The following is an 18,555-nucleotide window of genomic DNA, read 5'->3' as shown; positions in this document are numbered from 1 at the left end:
CATATATACATTAATTTGGAAATTATAATAAATTTTAAACGTATACTGTACATGGCTCATTACGTAAATAGAATATGCTGAACTTTCTGTAAATCGAAGAAAAGTTTGCTTTTCTAATATTATCAAATACTAGATTAAAAAGATTATTTTTCGACTTAAAAAAACATATACTCTAGGTTCCATTTTGTTTCTACCAATCCCAATGCATGAAAAGGGAAAGTGAATCGACGAAAAGAAAAAAGCAAAAGTGAAGATTTGGTTTCAACTAAAGAAAATATATAACACGAGATGGAAAAAATGTGGTCCTCTAGATTTCATTCGCACCATCCTCTTGTTTCTTTGCCTTTTTTTTTTTTTTTTCCACTTTTACTTTTTAATTATACTAGTTTATATCTCATATGTTTAGTGGTTTTTAGAACCACGTTTACACCTCTTTTCCATCGGTTTAGCCTTATATTTAGGTTTGTACAAGCATGGTTTAATATGCATTTGTCTCTATTAGGTTTAGGTTTTGGGATCCAATCATGAAAGTGACAGGTTCTCGGAGACATTTAAACCAAAATGAAGTTAAAAAAATATCTAAAAGAGGTGAAGGAAAGATCAAGGGAGAGTTAAAGAACAAATGAGAAACCAGAATTGAAGCTATAACGGCTAACCAAATTTTTGGCTGCCACTTCTACTTTCAGAAATTTCTCCATAATTATGTCTAACACTTGATTCCCATTGTCCTTCAAAGTTTCAAAATCTTCTGTCAAGTTCTTTTTTTGTTATTCTTCACAATCATGTCTTCTTAGTCAGAGTTTACTCTATTTAATTGACTTATCTTTTTCGTCTTTTGATCCCACATCGGTAGAGATAGGGGAGAGAGTGGTAATATATAAGTGCTCATGAGTTCCTCTCGTCATAACTTAGGTTTTGGGGAGACATTAAGGACCCATAGACCTTATGAGGCCATTATCTCATATGCAACTCTATCAATTAGTCCGACCTGCCGGCTCGATATGACTATTATGAGCGAGGGTGCGGGTATGGGGCTGATGTGAAGACCGCCTGTATGACCTGAAGCTGGGTATTGATAAGATCCCACATCAGTAGAGATAGGAGAGAGAGTGGTAATATATAAGTGTTCATGGATTCCTCTCCTCATAACTTAGGTTTTGGGAAGACATCAAGGATGTATGGGCCTTATGAGGTCATTATCTCATATGCAATTCTATCATCTTTCACAATACCTTGAATAGTTTTACTTGTTGTATTCATCTCGCTTTTTGACTATGTCGCATATTGTCGTTCTAGTCTCTAGATAAGTTTATCTATCCCAACCTTCACGATTATGAGAGACTAATAATATTATTCCCATTCCATCTCTCTCATCACTTTAACATCACCAGCCAACTCCACAATACACATAGACCATTGTTGTCTCTCAATCTTCTCAACGCACGTCAATATAAAAATGTTACTAAACTAACATTTTACTAACAATCAGTCTCCAACTTTCTCATGTGGAATCGTCAAGTGCACGCATTACGCAGTAGTACGATCTAGCCAGGCTATATCGACGGATTTATTGTAGTTCCGACCGCCTGAGACCAATGCTACCAAGGGTGTGGTCATTATCAATCGTTAGTACACTGTTTCACTATTCGGCCACTTCTGTCAAAAAGAACATCGACTCAAATCTATGAGAGGAGATACTCTCCTCCACCTACGCAAAGCCGAGTCCTGGTTACATAAGGAAGTCGAGACAACAAATCAAATCATGGATAAAAGGTATCAATAAGTCAGTCCATCAACGAATACTCCCAGGGACTTGCAACTTCTTGGCAAAACCATTGATCATGAACATCAAATTGAATGATAACCGACAACTTTATGAGACGGTTTTGCTTCATTCTTGGCATGATCAGTAACCAAAGTGTGATAAGCAGCTCAATCAGAATCGTCCTATATTAATCACAGCAGCTGTTATCTCTACATCATAACGCAGCTTTGCTTCGAGATATATAAGGTAGCAACATGGCAGAAGATAGATCAAGGGAGAATTAAAGAACAAATGAGAAACCAGAACTGAAGCTGTAACGGCTGACCATATTTTTGGCTGCCACTTCTACTTCAGAAATTTCTCAATAATTATGTCTAACGCTTCTACTTCAAATATTTTTTCCCATTATTCTTCAAAAGTATCAAAATCTTCTGTCAAGTTTTTTTTGGTTATTCTTTACATCATGTCTACTTTGTCAGAGTTTACTCTATTTAATTGACTTATTTTTTCGTCTCTCACAATGCCTAGAATAGTCTACTTGTTGTATTCATCTCGGTTTATGATTATGAGGTAATAATATTATTCCCATTCCATCTCTGATCTCTCTCATCACTTTAACATACTTCACCAGCCAACTCCACAATCCGCATAGACCATTGTTGTATCGGACTCTTTCAATCTTCTCAACGTCAATTTCATGCATTACGCAGTAGTATGATCTCGCCGGCTATATCGATGGATCATGGATCTATTTGTAGTTCCGGCCACCTTAACCCAATGCTACCAAGGGTGTGGTGATTATCAATCGTGAGTACACTATGTGACTATTCAGCCACTTATGTCAAAAAGAACATCGACTCAAATCTAGGAGACACTCTCCTCCACCTACGCAAAGCCGAGTCGTGGTCACATAAAGAAGTCGAGGCAGCAAATCAAACCATGGATAAAAGGTATCAATAATAAGTCAGTCCATCTACGAATACTCCCAGGGACTTGCAACTTCTTGGCAAAACCATTGATCATGAACATCAAAATGAATGATAACTGACAACTTCATGAGACGGTTTTGCTTCATTCTTGGCATGATCAGCAACCAAAGTTTGATAAGCAGCTCAATTAGAATCTATTATGCATAGGGGTATCAAAATGGGTAAAAAACCAATGGATTTACCCTCTTTGTCTATTATTTTAACGGGTATGAGTTAAGTTTTTATACCCATATAAATAAATGGGTTTTGATGGGTTCCTCCAATGGATTCGTGGGTTTAACAGGGTAAACCCATTAGGGTTACGAATTACCCATGGGTTAATCGAAAAAAACAAAAATAATATATATATATATATATATAATATAATATAATATGTATATATGTAGAATGAAGAATATGAAGTTAAAGAATCTGACTGGATCAATTACAAAAGATTCAAGTGTTTTTTTAATTTTAAATTAAGAATGATTTTTATTTTAAATTAAGAATGACTTTTTATTTTGGTTTTTGGCTTTAGGATTTAAGGATATTCTTTCTATTTTAATATCTAGATATTATTTTCTTAACCTTGAAAACTTTGGTTAGTTTTCTAATTTATAATATGTTATGGATTTAATATTAATTATTTATTTTATTTTATTTATATATGGATAACCCATATAACCTATTTAGCTATTAAGTTTTATATTATTGAGTTTGAGTATATAAATGCAACCCATTATAATAAATGGTCGAGTTGGATAGGGTTATCCATTTTAACACCCCTAATTATGCAGAAGTCAGAGGAGTTTAACGTTATAGGAGTCGTCCTATATTAATCACAGCAGCTGTTATCTCTACATCATAACAAAGCTTTGCTTCCAGATATATAAAGTAGCAACAGGGCACAAGAAGGAACTCATACAAGGTTGACCTCAAGAAACTCCAAAGCCCATTAAGTCTTTATCGTTTATTAACTTTATACTTTTTCCTGGTCTCTGTATGAAAAAACACTTTTACCACTCATTTTAATATGTGCTTTCAATTTGAAATAGTATGATTGTGATAAAAGGGCAAACAAAATAAAAATTAATTTTTGTGAGAAGGTAAAATTAGTTTTTATTTTCCCAGTAGCGTTACGGAAGAGAAGACTGAGCGGCAAAATTGTGCGGTTCGAACCACACAGCTCAAAAAAAACCCTAACCAGCACTAGAGAAAACGATTCGAAGGGCTTTTTGATTACTGTTGATGGTAATCGCAGCAGATATGAGATGCTTGAGATGCTTCTACACTCGAGCCCACTCTCTTCTCCTCCGATCTTCAACTCCGGTCACGATTCCTATTCCCCCCGTTCGTATCCGTCTCCGTCGCTTCTCATCATCTCCCATCTCCTCCGTTTTCGACCTTCCCTCCTCTAATCAGGACGCGGGTTCGAGCATAGAAGAGAAAGACACCGCAGTTGGATTCTCCGATGAGAAATCGAGAAAAGTCGGTTCAACTGCTCGGGGATGGGATCCAGGGGAAGTTGTTATGAACAAATCGAAGAAAGGCAAATCGAAGACTGTTTGGGTTTGTGAGAGCTGTGGTCATTCTGAAGGGCAATGGTGGGGGAGTTGTCGTGCTTGTCACAAGGTTGGGACTATGAAACGTTTCTCTGATGGTTCTCATTTAAGTAGCGCTAGTGGTGGTGGTGGTGGTAGTAGCAAAGCTACTGGCTCTGGTCTTCAAGAGGGTACTACTGGTTTGTCTTGGTTACCTGAGCAAGCAGGGGTGCAGCCGAATCGATTGACTGATGTTATTCGTGGGATTACTCAGCAGCAATGGCGATTTTCTCTGTATGTTCCATTATGCTATTTAATTAAAAAGGCTAATTTTGTTGCTTTTTAAGTTCACTTGTTAGAATGGTTTAGCTAATAAAGGTTTTGTTTTTGTTGCAATCTGAGATATTCTTGTTGTTGGAGATATCATTTCTTGCGATGTTAATGTTTAGGCCTGGACTTTTTGGGAATGAAGTTGGCAGGGTGCTTGGTGGTGGCCTTGCCCCAGGTTTTATTGCTGTCTTCATGAGTTTTCATTTGTTCTGTCTTTCGTCGGTGACTCACTATGGTGCTGTTTTGTAGGTTCCTTGATTTTGATTGGGGGTGACCCTGGCATTGGCAAGAGTACCTTGTTATTGCAGGTTAGGAGATGTGATTTATGGTGTTTTAATTAGTTGTCTTCCCCTTTGCAAATGTTTATTGATTTTTAGTACTGGAAGAACGGTTTGTGCATTGGGTGTTTTGTAATACACATAATGGCTCTACTGATTCTCTCCTTCTTTTCTTGAATGGAAGATTGCATCTATAATTGCTGAGGGGAGTGAAGTGGCCGAACCAGCACCAGTTTTGTATATCTCTGGTGAAGAGGTTAGTACTAGTCATGTATTTCTTTTCTCAAAGTTTCTGTTTCTCCTGCTTGTCTTTCCTTGTCTTCCTCACACTGGGTTTCTGATCAAACTTGTGGATTGTGTAATTCTCTGTGGCTGTTTCTTTTCAAACCATGCTGCTTAAGATGGTCTGAATGATCTTCATGCAAATGTTTAAGATGCAGCGAAGTAATTGTAGCTTGAGTTCTAGGTTCTAGCAGCTTTTATTTTGCAGTTGGACTTTCTCTGCAAAAACATGTTGGCTGTTGTTCTTCTCGCGTGTTCTCTTTAATGTTAGAGATATGGTACTTTCATTCTGTTGACTTGATTACACATTCTTCATATGATCTTCTGTTTTTGGCCCAACTGTAGAGTGTCGAGCAAATAGGAAGTCGGGCTGACAGGATGAAAATTCAAACTGAAGAGCTCTACCTATTTTCGAGCTCTGATCTTCAGGTAAACTATTTTATGTGAATTAACATTCTTATTATCTCAATCAAACAGAAGTCATGTTTTAATACTTCTTTTAACACCAAAGCAATGGACAGCTGCATATTCCTATTTTTTGCCTAACTGTATCCCCTAATTAATTATCCTCATGTTTACATGTCAACCACCAAATCCATGCTTTGTGAAATTCTCAAGTCTGCGTATCATAACTGAGTAAAAATTGTTAGTCTCGATTTTTCGATCAGGTACCTGAAGCACATCGTTTGTTCTGATTTATTTCAGGACATTCTCAACAAAGCTCATCGGCTATCTCCCCGAGCTCTCATCATTGACTCAATTCAAACAGTTTACCTAAAAGAAGTGACTGGAAGTGCTGGTGGTCTCACACAGGTATAACTCTTACTTGAATTTTCTTCTAATTACTATGACCAAGAAGTTATGCCATAGCTGCTTTTTGTTGCTTCCCATGTTACATGGAATCCCACATCCTTTTATTTATGTTTTAAAAAGGAAATTTTTATGTGTTAGAGGAAGACGGGACTCCAGCATTCTCTTTTTCGTCGCATATCTTTTCCCGTAATTCTTCTTTTAATCTGCTGAAAAGGCTACTTTCTTGGAAATCTCTGATGGTGGCAGGTTAAAGAGTGCACATCAACCCTGTTGCGTTTTGCTAAGAAATCTAATGTCCCTGTTTTCTTGGTGAGTAAGCACCATCCTTCCAATTCCTTCCTTCAATATCTGGTGTTTGATCTGGATCAGATGTTTTATGCACGTTACTTTCTGTTTTAGGTTGGACATGTTACGAAAGCGGGAGATATTGCAGGACCTCGTGTTTTGGAGCACATAGTAGATGTTGTCTTGTACTTGGAGGTGCTTTGTATTTTCTGTTGTCTTTAGATATGCCTTCATGATATCCTCTTCAATAAATGACGCTCTGGAGTTCTAACTGAATACTTTGGTTTTATTTCTATTAGCTTGATAACCTCTTTTCTAGAATAGAGAAAGTTTATGAGCTTAATTTGTTAGGAAATATAACAGAAGATGATTAGTTGACATTTACTTTACCTCAAAATTTCAGGGTGAAGAATCATCAACGTACCGCTTGCTTCGATCTGTGAAGAATCGGTTTGGGTCGACTGATGAAGTATGTGTACAAATCCCTCATAGTATGTTATTTTCTCTTACTGCCTGTTTTCTTTTTCCCGAGAACTTGCTAGTTCAAGCATCTTATTTCTGTGGATTGTGTTCCCTTTATTCTTTATGTTGTTCGAGTTTGCTTGTTATATGTACACGTATTTTTATTTCGAGTTGAGGATTATTGAATAAATCATGGCTATCTCCTTTGTCAGCTTGGAGTTTTTGAAATGTCAAACTCAGGACTTGAAGTGGTCTCCAACCCTAGTGGAATATATCTTAGTCAACAGAACCCAGATTCAGATGTTTTAGCTGGATTAGCTGTAGCAGTTGTTATGGATGGATCAAGGAGTTTCCTAATTGAAATTCAGGTAGATAATTAGAGTATTCGGCTTCATTCTCTTATTCTGCTTCAGAATTCCAAAAAACTGTAAAAGGCTCTGGCTTGATAAGTGAAACTGCGCTTTGAAAGTCTTTATTCATTTTGCATAGTCAATATGATGAGAATGATGACTTACTTTGGTTGTAGTATGTACGTTCTAAATGGCGACAATGCTGACCTCTCATAATTAGCTGCCTCATATGTACTTGCGGACTTTGAAGCAAAGTATTGTAGTTCTTGTTTAAACATTGGTTTTTGTTATTATGTAGGCATTGTGTTCGCCTGGATCAACAGTTTCAAGGCATGTCAATGGTGTTCAAGCTAGCAGAGCTGACATGATAATTGCAGTGAGTGCTACTACTAACATTGTCTATTCTTACTATCCAATAATAGTATACTTTGCAACATGCCCTCTCTTCTACTTTCCTTTTAAATAACTGTTAACCTTTTGTTCTGTTCTGGCCTATCTATCATATCACAGGTTCTTATGAAGCAAGCTGGTCTTAGAATTCAGGAAAATGTAAGTTTTTAGAGATTTCTTTGTAAATTGTGTCAATATGCAATGCTGCTCCTCATGTGAATCTTGTTCTCTTTAATATCGTAGTGGTACTATACTGATTGATAGGAAGCATGTTAAACTCCAATCTCCACTATCTACGTATCATAGTGATTGCAGTACTGATGAAAATATGTTCTTTAGGGGATTTTTCTGAACGTTGCTAACGGAATGGCTCTTTCTGAGACTGCTGGCGATCTTGCATAGCAGCAGCAATTTGTAGCAGGTAAGTGTTATTTACTTCATTAAACTCTTGAAAAGTGTCTTTGCGTTATTTAGTTCATAGCTGCGAATGAAGCAGTACACTTTTATTGCAAAATCCAGTTTCTTGGAGTTTCCAATTCCTCACGGTGTAGCATTCATCGGTGAGATTGGTCTAGGTGGCGAAGTTCGTACGGTAAGAAATAATATTTGAACGAATCAGCTAACTCTTATTTTAGAATCTGGATGATTTGTATGACTGAATGATAATGGCACAGGTACCGAGAATGGAGAAGAGGGTGAGTACAGTGGCAAAGCTAGGCTTTAGCAAATGTGTGGTTCCCAAATCAGTGGAGTCGTCATTAAAAGCGTTGAATTTGAAAGATATTGAGATAATCGGATGCAAGAATCTGAAAGAGTTAATCAATGCTGTGTTTAGGGGATGATGTGATTAAGCAATTCTGTGTTCAAGGGAGACTGAGATTAAGCATTTGCTCAAACTTTGTCTCTGTAGCAATTCAATACGGTTTAGTATGGTTTGATTTTTTTTTCCTGGTTTTAGTTTTATCAGTTTTACAGAAACTAAAACCAGTTCAAACCATTTGTAATATGGTTTAGTTTTATACTTTTATTAAATTCGGTTGATGTTACAATTATAAAATATGATTACATATGTCTTAATAGTCAAATACTGTACTCACCCTCTTTGATAAGTTCAATTATAAATTTAATTATCGTTACTTTGACAAGTTAAATTATAAAATATGATTAGATATGTCTTAATAGTCAAATATCTGAAATTTAATAAACGTTACTTTGATAAGTTCAATTAAAACCGGTTTTAGTAAGGTTTTAGTTTGATGAAACCAATTGGTTTACAATTTCAATTTATACATTTTTGTTTTGTTTTGGGTTACATTCATGTTTTGTTTTGACCACCAGACAATGTGATGGGGCATTTAATATATGGTCTACAATTCTATCCATTAGGGATTCATGATATTTTTACACGTTAGATATGAAACAAAGACTCTAGTAGGATGGGTTGATGAGTAAATGTGTGAGAGGGAGTGCAATGTATAAAACCACATAATAGAGAGAGCGCCGTTTCAGACCAAACATCATAACGTTCTCACATGTCACATGTGACATTGTCCTCTCCACATGCTATATTCTTCGCTCCCCGCCAAAAAACACCCAATTTTTATCTTTCTTTACATTTTCTTTCAATAATTTAACAAATGACAAAAACTTCGACCTATCTACATATCATTTATCTACAGAAAACTTCTTCAATATCACTGTGTAAATCATTGGTTTTAGGCTTTGCTCATTAAATTATTGAATGGGTTTGATAAATGCCAAAAAAAAAAAAAATTGAACCAATTATTTAGGTAAATAGAAAAAGTTAAGGTATATAAGGTATATACAAACAAATTACATAGTACGAGAGAAAAAATTACACGTTCTGCAATATATATCATATTATAACTCCATTTGATAAATTAAAATGTTCACATAAGAAATAACAAATTACAGAATGAAAGAAAAATTGAAAGATGAAATAAATAAATTCCCACAATGATTAAATTTTTACTTTTGTTGTTTATAATTTTGTTGAAAAATTCTTTAAATTATTAGTGGGGGTTTAATGCATGTTACAAAAAATACAATTACTATATTCACTTCCGCCAATGATTAGATAATCCAATTTGGATTCCTATTTAGAGAACAAAATGTGCTGTCGTTAGAACAACGGTCTCAACTTCATAACATAGTCCATTATCATTGCTAACTAACTATCTCTTCGAGCTCATACTTTATTATATAAATCAAATATATGAATAAATATATAACTAATACAAAAAAAAAAAATTAATGCAGTTATGCACAAGTTTATCACTTAGCCACTACTCAAATTAAAAACTAATAGGTATTTAAAAGTAGAAAATAGATGCATTAAATGAACCCTATAGTATTTATAAACAAGAAGAAAGAATTAATCCTTTTCTCTTGACATTTTCTTTTGGGGTTAATTTGGGCTGAAAACCAAGTCCAGAAGATGCATTGAATCTCTTTAGAAAAAAATAGGTTGGTGTCTATCTGTACTCTAGAGTAGCTCTTCATACTATTTGAAGCTTTAAAACAAAAGTCTCGTGCTCTATATCCTAAACTTTGAACCGTGAGATCTTTAAAACCCATACGCTCCTTAACCATATTAGATCACCATATATAGATTTACAGCAATTTGAAAGTTAATGCAATTTTTACATACTGTATTTGAAAACTCATCATATACACGTGCCAAAAGGGGCTTGGTTGTTGTTGATAGCTAAAATTATTTTTTTTAAATATCATTTCAAACTAGTCCAATCTATAATAGTTTAAACTAATAAATAAACGTGGCTCTATATATATGGAGACAGGAAGTGTGACTCTTGTCCTACACTAAATTCTCTGAGCTCTTTTCACCAAAAGGAGAGAATGGTGTGTAGAGCAGAAGAAGCAATTAAGCAAAGAGAGATGATCAAGAGATGTAAAGAAGATGATCAACAGAAGAAGAAGAAGAAGAAGACGCAATCAATCACAAATTGCAACAAAGACAAAAGTTGCAGATTCAAGCGTAGCACGAGTAATCTCGAAAAGGACGGAGCTTCCTCAGCCATCTTCCTCCTCGCCTGCATCGCCTGCTCCTCCTTCTCCTACCATCTCTAATCATTAAGTAACTATCTTAGTTGTAACAGCATCCACCGTTAATTACTCTTTAAACTACGTTTATAATATCTAGTCTTATATTTGTTGATTCTATTTTTATTTTTTGTTCAACATGAGGTTTTTAATCTGCACACCTTCCCAAATAATTTCTTGTAATTTATTTTGTTTTACAGTTTTCATCTGTTTATTTCTGTGTCTGTAATAATTCTATTGTATAAACTAGTTATGGGAAACATATTGAGGGTGCATATAAATATCACTACATTGTTAAAAAAAAAGAAAAGAATATTACATTGTTTATATTTATACTTATATAATATTTCAACCAACCCAGGACCTAATTATATACTACTCTGCACGGAATAGAGATTTCTAAACCTAAAAGTCGAAAACAGATCGCAACATAATGGATTTAACCCAAATTCATTAAAAAAATCCCATTAAAGTCCTTTCGTGTTTTCTCGCCAATAAATGCTATTTCGTGATTTTTTTCCTCAAAAAATCTTTAATTCTCTGCGCTAACCCACGAAAAAGGATTTCACGTTTTCTTGAAAAATTTTATAAATCTGTCAAATCACATTATGGGTAAGAATAATAATAACATATTTTATTTATTATTTTGATATTTTTAATATATCTATATATATAATAATAATAATCAAAAATAAGTGAAGCTGGGAAAAAATCCATCTATTTTATTTTATGTTTAAGAGCCAAAATATTTTATGTTAGGAATAAAATACCTCATCTAAATATATTTGGGCTAAAAATACTTTATTTTTAAACTATCCATGGATTCGAACTCGCGACTTAGTAGTCGTTAATGGACGTTACAAAATCAGTAAACGATGTTAAATTTTAATCTCATGTGTTTAAAATAGATATATACAATCTTTATACAAAAATGAAAAATTTATAAGTATATTTGGCGTGGACTGGTAACTCTCAGAATGCGGCCTTAAATCCACTCATCCGTTAACATGTTAAGTCTTTGAGACATCTTCTAATAAGCTTCTAAAATAATATCGTTTCTGTTCAACCAATGTGAAAGATGGGCTTATGAGTTGTGAAGATATCAGAATTTTTGGAATACTCTCTCGGTACTAATGACCTATGAAAACTAAAGTGAATATAACCCGCTTGTTTAACGAGTCGTTTTCAAAGGATCGGTCATACTCTTTTATTAGTAGTTTGCATTGGGTATGGCATGGGCTTATGGCTCAAACTCAACAGTAGATCTGTAGATGTGGACAAATAAAGAATTTAATCCAATTCGATTCTTTATTTGTCCCAAACTTTTTAACCTCTTGAGCATTTGTATATAAATAAAGCTAAGTAGGTACGTGTACATAATAAATATCCATGTTTATGATGAATAGAACAAATGCATGAGTTGACACGACTAATTCCCTTAGCTGTTCACATGTAACTAAACCTTGCTTTAATTTTAAAAGTTTAATGAACAATCCAAAGGTAGAAGAGAGGACGATGACTTATTACATTCATCAACCACCTCTACAGCAAATAAACTATAGCTAGAACCAGCAGCCTATGTTTCTTTCGACAATACATTAATTAAATAACATTTTAAGTAATGAAAGAAGACTTTCGACAATGAATAACTAATTAATCTTGAGAAATGCATTATTAATTTACTTTATTTTAAGCCTTTTCCACACGCTAAATCGGCGTTAAGACCGGGAGATAAAATTAGTGATATTCATACACATCCTAAAGATACAAAGGTAAATAAAAACCAATGATTTAGAAACTACTGACTACACATCCTCTTGAGGTTGTTGGTTACTTTTGAACACAACGTCTCATGTATACGTCGTTGTCACGCACATTTGAAAGATAGGTTTAAAGTTTTTTAAAACAGATTATTGTCAGTTTTGCAAATAGCTCAAATTAGCCTTATTTATTATAATTTTTCTTTGGTTTACAAATGCATTATGCATATATAAATGATGTTTACGAGTTCCACTTGGAGACATCACTAAACAAACTACCTTAATTTATCCCCATACATCAATCCATACAATGGGTACAATACCTGTCAATCTACCCACTCACGAGCACCCTTTGTTCCCTTCAGCTCGAAATGTTGCCTTTACATGTAAAGGCTGCCATGTGGAAGGAATCGGCTACGGCGGGTACAAATGCAATGATTACTATTGTAATGCTTGGTTCCATAAGGAGTGCGCCGAGGCCCCATCGGAGATCAGCCACCCTTCCCACCCCCAACATCAACTCTCGCTCACCAATGACCATGGAGATCATCCATGTGATTTGTGTGGACAAAAGTTTTTGTCGCCATGTTATAGTTGTTCCACATGTCAATTCGCTTTGGATCTGGCTTGTGGTATAAGGCCATCACCGTTTGAAATTGAAAATCCTATATGTCATGACCATTCACTTGTCTTCTTGAAGAAAAAAGAGGAGGAGGCCTCTTGTGAAGTATGCAAAGATTCTATTGCTGGACCTTCCTATTCATGTCTCGAATGCGATGTGTATTTTCACGTGGATTGCGTCAATCTATCGAAGGAAGTAAACCATCCTTGTCATCCTGTTCATCCTCTCATGTTAATGGAATCCGAATCACTCCCAGAGGACGCCAAGAAGACTTGTATTTTTTGTGAAGCACAACCAGAAAATGTGCTTTATCATTGTTCCTTCTGCAACTTCAGCACATGCCTTGCTTGTAGCAAAAACCCACCACCCATTGTTATGGAGCATACGAAGACACACAAGCATCCACTTACTCTCTTTTCGAGGGAAATCTCATTTACTTGTAATGCTTGTGGGATTGAAGACAACGACATGAAACCTTATATGTGTCTCCAATGTGATTTTGTTGTTCATGGAATATGTATCGGCTTACCCCAAGTCATAAACATCAATCGCCATGATCATCGCATCTCTTGCACTCATCATCTTGGCCATGCAAACTTGATATGTGGAGTTTGTCGTAAAAGTGTAAGTCAGTTCTATGGGGGATATTCTTGCTCATCTTGTCCTAACTATACGGTTCATTCACAATGCGCAGTAAAAACAAATGTATGGGATGGTGTAGAACTGGAAGGAGTACCTGAGGATGAAGAAGATATTGCGCCATATAAGGTGGTGGGTGATGACCTGATATGTCATTTCAGTCATGAAAAACATACTCTAAGGTTCTACAAGGATAATATCATCCATGATGGGCGTACACGATGTGAAGCATGTAGCCAGCCAGTCGAGTTTGACCCGATCTACAGTTGTGAGGATTGCTGTTTTATTCTCCATGAAAAGTGTGCTAATCATCCTTTGAAGAAAAGACTTGTCTTTAGCACCAGACCATTCAAATTACAAGAAGCAGGTACCGGTGTTCGTAAGGTCTTAGACTGTGCATATTGTAGAATATTTTCGACTGGTTTTGAATACACGTCCTTAATAGCAAAGAATGTAGACGTACATTGTGGTTCACTCTCTGAGCCGTTCATCCATGATGATGGCCATTTACATCCCTTGTATTTTGATACTTTGGATCCGAAGCAACGTCACAATTGCAATGGGTGTCGTAACAGGATAGATGGTCATCTCCTACGTTGTGAACCTTGTATCTTTGATTTGTGTTTGAGTTGCGCTAGTTTGCCAAAAAAGATAAGGCATAGCAGCGATGAGCATCCTCTCACTCTATTTTGTGGCGGAAAGACGGGCGACAAGTACTGGTGTGATATTTGTGAGAGAGAACTAGATCCAAAAAAGTGGTTCTACACATGTTCTGATTGTGGAGTCACCATGCATGTTGAGTGTGTAATAGGAGATTTCTCACGTCTCATGCCAGGAAGCATCATTGATATTGGTGGATATGGATTTGAGGTGGTTCTTAACAATCACAACACTCGACCATTGTGCCGTGAGTGTTTCTCTCGATGCAAAGTCTCTGTAATCTTAAAGGATCTTGAAGATAACGAATACATCTGCTCCCGTTTATGTTTTCTTAAGTCCCCTTGTGGAATTAGTTATGTTTCAAAGAAATGAGTGGATCTCTCTTTTTGTTGTTGTTGTCAAAATGAGTGAATCTCTATCATGTTATTTTGTATTATTTCATAAGCTCCAGTTTTCTAATTTTTTTTGAAGTCTATGTCCAAGGTCCAATTTATAATGTAATTCTATAACGAGACAATGCATTATCTTTGGTTACTAGTGAAATACTTTGTTTATTGATATTTAAATTTATGTTTTATCAGATATTTATATCAAAATCACTTAAAATGTTGGGACGATTGGTGAAATAATAATATAAAGGTTTACGCTTTTGCCTCTTCTTTTCTTCTGCAACTCGGAGTATTAATTATTCGAGATTAACATTTTTGCATCAACGTGCATGTTTAGTAAAGGTACTATAGACGATCGACGTCAATCGCTGGAGATTTTAATCAATCTATTCGAACATGCATGATTCTAAGACTTTTTCTCCACTTAGCTGTTCACATGCAGAGACCTTGTTTTAATTTTAATTGAACGATTTATATGTAGACGACTAAAACGAGAACACGACTTTTATATATAAGAATTAGCCTGTGGACCATTTATTTAAGTTCAACTAACATTTGAGTAATGAAATACTAAAAGACTTTAAATAATTCATTATTAATTACTATTGTTTATTGTTATATCATTATTTTTATGTCCTTATATTAAACACTTATATCAAACCACACAACCATTCTATGTTGTAGGAGATTCTTTTTGTCATGTTACAATATCATTAATATATAACATTTTGTTACTTTATGTTATATACCTTTGTAGACACGAAGTAGATGGACAATTAAATAGTTACCCCAAACACAGCATGCATGGGTCAGAGTCATCGAGTAATCTTATACTAGAATGTGACCCGCGCTACAGGGGAATATTCATCTATGTAAATATGATTAGTAGTAAAAATTGTAATATACATAAAATCTTATAGAATATTGCATTTGTAAAAATACACACACATAACCTAAGCTTTGACGGACCAACCCGTAAAAGATTGTATTCGTATAAAATATATATGTATATACTACGCATTGAAATTTTATATTTGACAAACCAATCCATAAAAAATTACATTTGTAAAAAATACACAATTATAATGTATTTTTTTACGGATCAAACCGTAAATTATTGCATTTGTAAAAATATATATATTTGTAAGAAATACACACTCACAGTGTATATTTTAATGGACCAACCCACTAAAAATATCCATTTGCAAAAAATACACAGCCACAATATATTTTGACGGACCAACCATAAAAGATTGTATTCATAAAAATATCAATCCTAATTCGCTCTACCATATGATTGTGAGTTTTGCAAACCAACGCGTGCACTTTTATAAAAGAGAATCCTAAATCCTATATGTATATATTTGATTGTTAGATTTGATTAACTTTCAAAAAATATGTTGTTAAGAAGTAAATTTTTAGGATATTATAGATATTATAAATCCTTATAATATAGGATTATAATACAGCATAATTTTCAATCCAAAAATATATCAACTTATATTTTTGGATTATTTTTAATAATGTAGTGTTATTACATATATTTGATCTTTGTTTGTTCTTAAAGTAATATTACAAAGCCTATATATTATGTAATCCAAATGAGGTAATTTTTTACTTTAAATGATTCCATAAACCGTATAGTTTTCAAATTTTAATACAAATAATAAAATATGTTATGATTAATAAGTGATTGTCGTTGGAATACTGCTTTTTTTACAAAGTTAAAAATATCTTAGTGAGCAGATCATATTTATTATATTTATTATCATTGGCTATATTTAAGAAACCAATTAAATTAGAATATATGTGTAATATTATGTATTAATTTTTTAAATTAAGTATTTTCCCATATGTAGTAATTCGAATTTATAAGCGTAATTTTGTTTAGCAAAATTCTAAAAATCTGAAATAAATGATGATTTGGTAATAGAAAATTTGATTATCGTTCCATAAATATCTCAAATAATATAACCAAATTAAATATGTTTATATTATATACTACAATTTCAAATTTAATAGCTTGATTTTTATGGTAATAGCTTTAAACGGTTTCATAAATATTAGCTAATTATTATTTTCAAAAACTTAATTCGTTTTTTAAAATTAATTATTGTTTTTGATTTTTGGGTTTTTATTCATAGCCAATAAATTATCCGTTTGTTTTTGTTTAGAATTCATTATTGTTTTGGTCTCCTTTAACTGTTGCCAAATATGTTTATTAGTTCAGAAATATATGGAATATGTTAGTTTAGGATAATAATTAATTAGTTTCTTTGTTAGGTAATAAATTATGGTCGCCAAATTCAGTGCATCAAATTTAGGATTAGTTTGGTAAGGAAAATATTTTGAAATATATTTGATATTTACGATTATAATTGATTTACCTAAATATTTTCAGTGAATCACGCGGAAAATTAGTTTGATATGATAAAGGAAATATTCGAGATCATCACTGTTTATACTTTATAGGATATCAATTCTAAGATATCAATCACGCGAGAGGTTGTTTATATTGAAAAGTTTACCTTTATTTGTTTTTTTCGTAATTAAAACCGGATGATTTCTTTGTTTTGGGTTTATGTCTTAATTTCGAGTTTTGTTTTGCAACTAACCCAATCCAAAATCGATTTTGTACTCTTTTACTTATATAGGAATATATGCGGTTGCATAAGTTTTATTATAGTTATATATATATATATTATACATATTTATGATGTATATATGTCGTAGATACAATAAATTGAGCTGGAATAAATGTTGGCATACAAATGAAATAAGTAATCATTCATACACAAAAGTCGAAACCAAGTAGCAAGGTTTATAGTACAAAGCTTATGAGTTACACAAAAATCAAAAATCAAAACATTGTAGCAACGTTTATACAAAGCTTATAGTCACGCCATGTATCATGTAACACTTCGGACTGAGGAGTCACCAAGATAGAAAAAAGTTCACTATTTATACAATTTTTTCCCTAAACCATTTTCCTGCAATGTAAATCATAATAAAAACGGTACTCCACTTGTGATGGAAAGATCTAGTGATTCACCATGACCACAGACGGAGTTTAACATCAGAGTATGAAGTATGAACACAACCAATTGGTTCAAAACCATCGCTTGAATTTTGATCGATAAAAATACTGAATTAGACCTGAGGACATAAAAGTCGGAATATTAATTAATTCAGTAGGAAACAATTCTTACCGATCTTAAAAATACGAAAGCCCCTTCAGTTGAAAACAAAAGAATAACTCTCATCAATAATGCATACTATAACAAAAAGGTTAGTGAAAAAGTTGGAGATAACCTGGATTTCATGGCTTAGCAGTTTTGTCTCGGCTGATGCGTCTTTTTTAGTGGTTATAGATCCTAATTTTTGTCCAGGGCCTGCAAAAATTACAAACAGAGAGACTTGGGCGACAACCAATACTGAATTCGAATCAAGCGATATACATGGAAGTGTTATCGAGAACTACAAATGAATAATATCGCAGCTAGATCTGAAGAAGAAACATAAGGGAGAAACGGAACAAAAAAGACACGATCGACCTCTTCCTCATTCTTAGATTGTAGCTTCTCCAATCTCTAAAAAAACCACATGTAAGATCGCTAGCAAAAACCTGAAAATTGAATAATTGTAAGACTCAGGACACTTCTGGTCTGAAAAATCTTCGACATCCTAGAAGACAAAAACAGATTAATTAGATCCGGTAATTCATCAGGACAGATTGACCAGATGAAATCTACACGAATTAAAGAGAGAACTTACTTGAGAAACATATGCAGTCTCCAAAAATCTATAACCACCATATATCAGTCTGTGGTTGGTTTCATCTCGGAACTATACCAACATTGAATTAAATTTATGGGTTTGAATTTTTGGGTTTAATTTCTGTGTTTGAATCTTGATTTTCACAGTCACAAGCAGAATC

The 18,555-nt window shown here is 33.9% G+C and overlaps 2 protein-coding genes, 1 long non-coding RNA gene and 1 pseudogene across 4 annotated transcripts; 3 read left to right on the top strand and 1 right to left on the bottom strand.

Annotated features, from left to right (window-relative positions):
• Window positions 1–3,654: 3,654 nt before the first annotated feature.
• On the top strand, window positions 3,655–8,549 carry LOC104761026 (uncharacterized; annotated as a pseudogene). The gene is made up of 15 exons (XR_015589335.1): window positions 3,655–4,568; window positions 4,724–4,779; window positions 4,854–4,912; window positions 5,067–5,138; window positions 5,510–5,593; window positions 5,870–5,977; window positions 6,224–6,286; window positions 6,377–6,457; window positions 6,666–6,731; window positions 6,937–7,092; window positions 7,373–7,450; window positions 7,585–7,623; window positions 7,804–7,885; window positions 7,984–8,056; window positions 8,139–8,549. The product of XR_015589335.1 is annotated as an uncharacterized LOC104761026 (transcript).
• Window positions 8,550–10,271: 1,722 nt separating this feature from the next.
• On the top strand, window positions 10,272–10,858 carry LOC109130560 (uncharacterized). Its single transcript, XM_019240246.2, has one exon. It carries the CDS (start codon window positions 10,345–10,347, stop codon window positions 10,573–10,575), a length of 231 nt encoding a protein of 76 aa, XP_019095791.1. The 5' UTR covers window positions 10,272–10,344; the 3' UTR covers window positions 10,576–10,858.
• Window positions 10,859–12,570: 1,712 nt separating this feature from the next.
• On the top strand, window positions 12,571–14,772 carry LOC104763339 (uncharacterized). Its single transcript, XM_010486723.3, has one exon. The coding sequence runs from the start codon at window positions 12,619–12,621 to the stop codon at window positions 14,599–14,601; it is 1,983 nt and encodes a 660-aa protein (XP_010485025.1). The 5' UTR covers window positions 12,571–12,618; the 3' UTR covers window positions 14,602–14,772.
• A 2,589-nt stretch (window positions 14,773–17,361) lies between these two features.
• LOC104761025 (uncharacterized) lies at window positions 17,362–18,555 on the bottom strand. Its single transcript, XR_763073.3, has 3 exons — window positions 18,393–18,555; window positions 17,931–18,302; window positions 17,362–17,774 (listed from the first exon to the last, which is right to left on the bottom strand). It is a non-coding gene; the product is annotated as an uncharacterized LOC104761025 (long non-coding RNA).

The sequence above is a fragment of the Camelina sativa genome, chromosome 18 (assembly GCF_030686135.1).
Source record: "Camelina sativa cultivar CO46 ecotype springtype chromosome 18, ASM3068613v1".
NCBI classification, from domain to species: domain Eukaryota; kingdom Viridiplantae; phylum Streptophyta; class Magnoliopsida; order Brassicales; family Brassicaceae; genus Camelina; species Camelina sativa.
Note: the sequence above shows the minus strand (reverse complement) of the source record. Positions and strands in the feature narration are given on the sequence as shown.

Coding starts and splice junctions, on each gene's coding strand:
- LOC109130560 (XM_019240246.2), top strand. CDS start 10,345: ATGGTGTGTAGAGCAGAAGAAGCAATTAAGCAAAGAGAGATGATCAAG.
- LOC104763339 (XM_010486723.3), top strand. CDS start 12,619: ATGGGTACAATACCTGTCAATCTACCCACTCACGAGCACCCTTTGTTC.